Raw genomic sequence first — 7,915 nt, forward strand, 5'->3', positions numbered from 1 at the left:
ATTTAAGTGAGCAGTTAAACTGTGGCGCATCCACACCACAGATTACTACTCGGCACAAAGCAGAGGAACAGACCATTTATACAATGTGGATGATCTCAAGGGCATCATCTGAGTGGGAAAAGACCATCTCTAAAAGTCACATAATGTATGGTCCCATTTTTATAGCCTTCTCAAGATTAATTATAGAAGTGGAGAACAGATTAGTGACGTCCAGGAGTTTGGAAGAATGGAAGGTTGGGAGCAGAGTGTGGGTGTGACCCTAAAGGGGCAGCATGAAGGAGATCTTTGTGGTGATGGAACAGTTCTGCATCTGGATTGCAATGGTGATTCCATGAATCCACACATGTGATAAAACAACATACAACTATGCATACATGGTACCAATGTCAATTTCCTGGTTTTGATATTATTATACTATAGTTATAGAAGATGCAACCATTGGGGAAAACTGGGCTACGGATGCACAGCACTTCTCTGTACTATTTTTGCAACTTCCTGTGAATCTATAATTATTTCTAAATTACAAATTTGATAAATGTAGAATGTTTGATGAGTAATGAGATATTTACGTAGTTTCAAAGCACCTCCTCACAAAATACATATTAATTACAAAAGAAAAAGATTAACTTTAAAGTGAAAGGCTTGGCAGTCACCACTTTAAGCAAGTGATCAAAGTGAATATCATTAGAAATAGAATAAATCAAAATCCGCCCCATGTAACAGGATGCAATGAGTAGAAAACAGCATCACTTTTGTTATTCCTGCTGACGATGCATATCTGAATCTAATCGAAAGGAAACAGACAAATGCTGATCAAGACACACTCTATAATAAACAACTGGCCTGTAAGCTCCAAACGTGACATGGTTATAAGTCACAGAAGCACCAAGAAACTCTCCTTCCAGACTGAAGGAGCCATGGCAACTAAATGTAATTCATGATTCTCAGCTGGGTCTTTTTGCTAGAAGAGACATTTTTGAGACTACTAGTGAAACTTGAATAGGACCTGAGGATTGTATGGCAGTAACACAACATTAATCCCCAGACTTAGTGGTTGCATTGTGGCTACGCAGGGGAATGTCCTGTTTGTAAGAAACGTACACTGAAGCCTTAGGGGCGATGGGACATCAGGTTGACCCTCAAATGTATCAGGAAAAAAGTTCTTTGTACTGCACCTGCAAACTTTCTATAAGTTGACTATTGTTTCAGACTAATTTTTTAAATTTTAAAAATGAATGGCCAGGCACGGTGGCTCACGCCTGTAATCCCAGCACATTGGGAGACTGAGATGGGCAGATCATGAGGTCAGAAGTTTGAGTCCAGCCTGGCCAACATGGTGAAACCCCATCTCTACTAAAAATACAAAAATTAGCTGGGCGTGGTGGTGTGAGCCAGCTACTCAGGAGGCTGAGGCAGGAGAGTTGCTTGAACCCGGGAGGCAGAAGTTGCAGTGAGACAAGGTCGTGCCACTGCACTCCAGCCTGGCAACAGAGCGAGACTCTGTCTCAGAAAAACAAACAAACAAACAAAAAAACAAACAAACAAACAAAAAAGAATGATTTGAATGTAAAAGGATGAAAAATCCTTGACAAAACTGATGAAATTCTGGAATGCTTCTGCAAAAAAAAAAAGGCACTCTTTACGATCAGGCCTCAGAAATCATACTTGACAGTAGTGACATGCACTGTCTATAAAAATCTCAAACGTCGAGTCTTCCTTGGTTCATTCTACAAATTAGCACTCTTCCAATTAACAACAAACTTGGTTGGCTAAAAAGACGAAAAATTAAGTGTTTTATTCCCTTTTTTTGAAGAAAATTCCAGTCAGAACATTTCTGGCTTTTACTAGGAAACGTTAGTCCCCACTCTAAATTAGTGTACTGTACACGGCCTATGCCCAGGATCAATTATCCTCGGAAAACCAGGACCTCCCATCATACGTACTTGCTACTAGTACTGCCAAGCACAGGCCTGCTCTGCTACTGCAGAGGTTCCTGCCCAAGCCCGGGTCCAACAGGACTGGCAGGAAGGTGTAGCCAGGTGGCTCACCATGAGAGTGACATGATGATACCTACCTGAGGAGGATCCATGAGGATTAAGTGCAAGTCAGATTTTCACCTTGATACTAGCATTTGCAGAAGCATTACTCTTCTTAGATAGTCAGGTTCGAGGTCTAGATCAGGTCATTTCTTCACTTTTTTTTTTTTTCTTTTTTTGAGATGGTGTCTCACTCTGTCATCTAGGCTTGAATGCAGTGGCATGATCTCAGCTCACTGCAACCTCCCCTCCCGGGTTCAAGTGATTCTCCTGCCTCAGCCTCCTGAGTCACTGGGACTACAGGTGCCCACCACCATGCCCGATTTTTAGTAGCAATGGGGTTTCACCATGTTGGCCAGACTGGTCTGGAACTCCTGACCTCAGGTGATCTGCCCACCTCGGCCTCCCAAAGTGCTGGGATGACAATTGTGAGCCACCGCACCTGGCCCCACTCTTTTATTGTTCTTGGTCTTAGTCATTCCATGTCAGCTTACGTAGCAGCAACAGAAATTCTGTCTCCTATGAGTTGACTGGCCTGGGAAATCTTATATCTCAAGTGGTCAGAATATGAAAATCTAGACGGAGCATATGCACAAATGAATCCTTAGAACACATTAATCAAATCAGAAATGGAAGCCAAGGCCGCCCACCACCGCTTTCCCCACCCCCCGCCCCCACCAGCCAGCAAGAAGCCTGTAGGACCTCAAATCAGAGCACAACATTGGTGAGAGCCAAGTGAGAAAACTCGAAACACTGGCTACAGAGCTGGAATACCTGTGGCCCATTATTGCTCACTAATCAATGTTGATTGCTCATGAGTCAAGAAAATTTGGTGTCTGTCCAAGTGACATGACAGGTATTATGCCAGATACTTTGCTGACATGATATCATTTGAAGTTAGTTATCTTATATACAAGGTAGGTACAATTATTATACCTATTGCTCAGATGGGGAAAACTGAGGATTAGAGGCATTCAGTAGCTCATGCAAGATTACACAGCTAGCAAGTGGTAAAACCAGGGCTTAAACCTCAGCAGTCTGTTCCCAGAGCATACTCTCAACTGCTCCCCTAAACTGCCTCCCTCCAACCACCATTTGTGACTCCACAGCCCTCGCTGTGGCTTATATCATACCATGTAACATGTTTGTTACGGCATGCTTACTGCACATTCCTATACACCTTTCTTATTTCAATAGTAATTGTGTTGCTGGGTAGGATAGAGCAGGGGGCCTCATTTATGTATACCAGTTCACGGCAAGGGCAAAAAGTCCACTTCTGGACTTGGAGAAGCATGCTGCCACTTCCAGCTGTCTCTTTAGTTGACAAAGTAGTAAGAGACAATGAACTGCTTTATTTCATTTAAAATGTTGTCTTACAACCAGCACCACCCTCCCAGCTCCAACCCCCACCAACACACACACACAAAAGTATCACCAAGCATGCATCTTTATGTATGGCAAGCTACTTACTTCTTTTTCTGGAGACCACGGAGTCCAGAAAACCTTTCGATGGATTAAATAGGATCATTTAAAAGATAAACTTAGGTCTGTATTGGGTGGTTCTGGAGGAGTTTCCCCTTCCCTGGAGCTGCTTACCAGTTAATTTAGAAACAAAATAATCTCCCAAACTAGTAAACCCCACTGCCCCACCCAAGGGCTTTCATAAAATTATCTTGTTTTAATCACACTTTAGCATGGAAAAATTACTCATATCTCAAAGTATACATGTTACGGTTTTGATATCTGTACGGCTATTTAAGAAGGAATATTTTACCAGACTTCTGGTTGGGGAGATAACTTCAGTCGTAGACATCACACCCTGGCGACAAGTGTGCACCGGCTCACCACTGCCACCATCTGCCCAAGGCCCTTCCTCTTCATTCTTCAAGCCGAAAGCACAGCTGATACGTTGGGTGACGTTTCTTGATAGCTCTCTAGCCGAGGATATATGTGGTTCAGAAGTGTTGTTACTGTAGCTCTGCTCATCTGGGTCTTGTTTCTGGAAACCATACTTAGTTGTCAAACAGTATAATAAGACAGAAAGATTCTGATGACTTAAACCAATACATTTCAAAGTTTTAATGGATGAGGTTTCATTTAAGTGATAAGGGCAATGCTTAAGTTATCATGGAGAGAAAAGCATTGTTCAATTGACCGTATTTTGTTCTCCTATAATCTTAAAATGTTATGCAATAGGTAACTGCATTAAACATATTATGGCATGGAACAGATTGTATGTTTTACAATGAACAAAGCACTTCTGTTACACAATTAACATGCAAGAAAAAACTAAGGTAGCCACCTGCACATGCCCAAACACTGTGACCATACCACAATCCAACCAGTTTGGCCAGCAGGACAATCCACTCCTGCCATTGCAGAATGTAGCTTCCTAGCAGTCACCTGGCTAGGACTAATGGAGAAGAAAAAAATATTCAACGGTCCTATGATATACCTGGAGATTTCTGCTCCAAATTTCTAGGATAATTGTTTCTTTTCCCTCTAGTGTCTCCCTTCTGTTCCTAAACATGATCAAATTTCTACTTAGGAAAGACCTTCACTTGATCTAACAACTTTTCTGCGGTTTTTTTTTTTTTTTTTTTTTTTTTTTTGGGCAGGGGGTAGGGGAGTGGGGGGGCAGGGGTGGTTCTTCTTTCCACTTGGAACTGCTAGGTTAAATGGACTTGAAGTTTGCCACTTTCCTCTGAATCTGCTTGGATTCCAGATATTTACCAATCATGCACCCTCAGTCTCCTCCAAGTTGATGCCCAGCCCAATTCTCTTTCACCTTTCAAGTGCTAGACATGGTGCCTTCTCCAGTCCTGGCCTTCTTCAGCCTCTCTGTAACCTCTCATACTCCTCACCTTTAGTTTCCTAAGGTTCTCTCCTCCTCCATTTTATGACCCCATCTTGTTCCTCTACCTTCTTGCCACATTCTAATGATGATTCCTTCCTCCTACCAACAGAGTTGCTTAGGGCTCATTTCTAAGGTCTTTTCTCTCTTCCTATTTTGTCTCCCCAGATGACTGATTCATTTTCAGCCCATCAATGTTTGCCTCTCCCTGGAACAAGTCCATAAAACCAGCCCACACTTTACTCTGCCTAATGGACACTTCTGAGCTATCCCACTCTGAAAATGGTGGTGACACTATGATACTTCAGTTTACAGGGCCATTTGTGTCATTCCTGCTGAATGGTTGCAAGATCCCATGAGACTGGTATCACCAGACCATTGCTGAGCTCTTCAGCTGGCCTCAGGGAGGGTCTCTCCTAAGAGAGGTCCCTTGGGGAAAGAAATGCCTCTACCTTCCTGTGTCCTGTCTGATGTGCATTCTACTGTAGGGAAAACACCACAGTGCTTTTAGGAAAGCCCCCTCCTATGTCCAGCTGTAGAAATCCTATCAAAGATTCAACAGTCAGGAACTAGGTGCCCCGGACAGTGACCATAGGCAAGTATAGATGGTCAGGGACTCAACTCCAAAGCTCATGTAGATCTGAGTTCAAATCCCAGTCCTGACTTTTCATAGCTGTGTGGCCCTTAACTATATTTTGTTTTCCTTCTCTGTAAAATGAGGGTCATAAAAATAGCCCAGAGGATTGTTATAAACATTCACTGGAAAGTATACATATATCACTTGGCACAGTGTCTCATACACAGACAAGGCCTAATAAATGGTGGCTATCATTATTCTAAAATCTTACACCTTTACCTTTGAGTCTTTGGCTCCTCCCAAAAGATCACTGAGAACCTGGATATATTCAGTTGCACCTTTGAGGATATCAACTTTGCTGGGCTTCCTGCTTTGGGGAAGAAACGGCACAAGTGCCTTCAATTTGGCAAAACCACGGTTGAGATTTTTTATCTAGAAAACAAAAAGGCACAGTGACACACAGAGAAGCCAATTTGTACAGACATCTCCCCAAGCTACAGACGGGGTTTTTTTCCACCGCCTCCTTGTCTGAGGGGCAAATCTAAACAGGCATATGCCCCAAAGAGTCACCGTTCCACCAGCAGTGCAGTTCATAGTAAAAGAAGAGGGAATGGCATAAACTTGGTACTGTGGGCAGAAGGGCTGCAAGGTGTATTCATGTTCATGCTGACCTCACTCCTCTTCCTTTGAGAGCGTACTCGCTGTATCATAATGCAGAGGCAGTAGAGGAGTGGCCAAAATCTGAGTCAACTACACCCAGGTTTAAAATCCAGGTCTATCACTTACAAGAGTGTGTGGAATACTTCACATCACTAAGCCTCAGTTTGTTCATCTGCAAAATGGAAAATATCTTAAAGCTTTCTGGGGTGGGGTGTGATTAAGTGATATAATGTACACATAAGATACCTCACCCAAACCTGGCACATAGGAAGTCCTCAAGAAGTGGTATTGCTGCTGATGAATCAAATGTACAACTACTTGTCAACTCAAGCACTGAGCTATCAGCTCTTCAACCTCTTTCCCCACCGAGTTAATGATATAGAGGCAAGGGTGAGAATCCAGAGAGTTGGTGAGACTTGAAAGGCTCCTCATATTTTATTTTTTTCTATTCTCCAGCGTCTAATCCCTGTCTCTGAAGGCCTATAATTCTGATGGTCACCCTCCTGGGAGACACAGGCCTTGGGAGAACTGGCTCCCACTATACCACAAAGTCAATATATTTTGAGTATATCCTACCTGGAGCAAACCAGGCAAGGGACATAGTTGGCCAATTCACAGGAGAATACAACAACCAGTCAGTGTATAAAAAGAAATTAATAATCAAAGAACTACAAACTAAAACAGAAATTAGATGCCATTTTTCATGTATCAAGGTGGTAACATTTTTGTTTTATCATACCCTGGATCAGGGATAGCATGAAAAAGAGAACAGTCCTAGACCTGTAAGAAGGGATAGAAATTAGTAAACCTATCTAGAAAGCAATTGGGCAACTTGTATCAAAAGCTTTTCGATTGTATATGCCTTAAGTCTCAGTAATTTCACTTGCAGCATTTTATTCTAAGGAAATTATCAGACACGCACATAGAGTTACATCGATAGGTATCAGTAAAAAGCTACAAAGAGCAAACATGCCTAATAAGAGAATGAATACATTATGGTCCATTTTTGGACAGACTATGCAGTCAAAAACTATTCTTTGAAAGAATACTTAAGAATATAAGAAAATGCTTTTGATAATGTTAAGTGAAAAAATTACACAAATATGTACCGAATGACAATTCTGTAAAATTATATATATATAAAAATATGAATGCACAAAACTAGAAAAAGACTGGGTGGATATACACAAAAATGTTCACAGTAGTTATATCTGTGTTGTGAGTGTCGCTTAACCTCTTCAGTCATTTCTGTCTTTTCCAAGTGTGTTAATCTTACCATTATAAAGAATAATACAGCTCGTTAGTGTTTTAGTGGATAAAACCAGGACTGATTCTCTGGAGAAGACAATTCCTTCCTAGTGGGAAGGACCACTTAAACTATTAGGTCATAATCTCTTTGTAGGGCCACCAAATCAGATCACAGGGTTCTGGCCATCAAGAGTCTAGTACCGGTAAAAGCAGGAGACTTAGAGAAGTCTCCTACTCTCCTGTCGTCCTTTCTCCGCTTGCCCTCTCCCTGCAAAGTTCCTACTTGATTCTCTGGGACATTTCTAAAAGGCCTGGGGTGCTTAGGAACAGCCCCCGGCGGAATTTCTCTCCGCAGTTCCAGGCCTGAACGTGCGCTCTGCTCCCTCTTCCACCCCTCACCCTTCCCTCTCCCGGATTCGCCTCTGCTGCAGCCAAACCCGTAGAATGCAAACGCTAGGAAGGAGACCATGTCTCCCAAGTTTGGGGCTGAGTTTCGTTAGAGATAGTAAAATCTACCAGCAGGTGCCGCTCCAACCACGG

General features: G+C 42.4%; 1 protein-coding gene across 1 annotated transcript in view; it reads right to left on the minus strand.

The window, feature by feature from the left end:
* Positions 1 to 7,844, minus strand: part of FIGLA (folliculogenesis specific basic helix-loop-helix) — a gene marked incomplete at its 3' end in the record, with an annotated part of 13,387 nt that extends 5,543 nt beyond the window's left edge. The window contains exons 1-3 of the mRNA XM_011980753.1: positions 7,659 to 7,844; positions 5,747 to 5,899; positions 3,811 to 4,035 (exon numbers count right to left, since the gene is read on the minus strand). Of these exons, the coding sequence (XP_011836143.1) occupies positions 3,811 to 4,035; positions 5,747 to 5,899; positions 7,659 to 7,844 (564 nt within the window). The remainder of the gene's footprint in view (positions 1 to 3,810; positions 4,036 to 5,746; positions 5,900 to 7,658) is intronic.
* Between the last annotated feature and the right edge of the window lie 71 nt (positions 7,845 to 7,915).

Source organism: Mandrillus leucophaeus, unplaced genomic scaffold, assembly GCF_000951045.1.
Source record: "Mandrillus leucophaeus isolate KB7577 unplaced genomic scaffold, Mleu.le_1.0 Scaffold216, whole genome shotgun sequence".
Lineage (NCBI taxonomy): Eukaryota > Metazoa > Chordata > Mammalia > Primates > Cercopithecidae > Mandrillus > Mandrillus leucophaeus.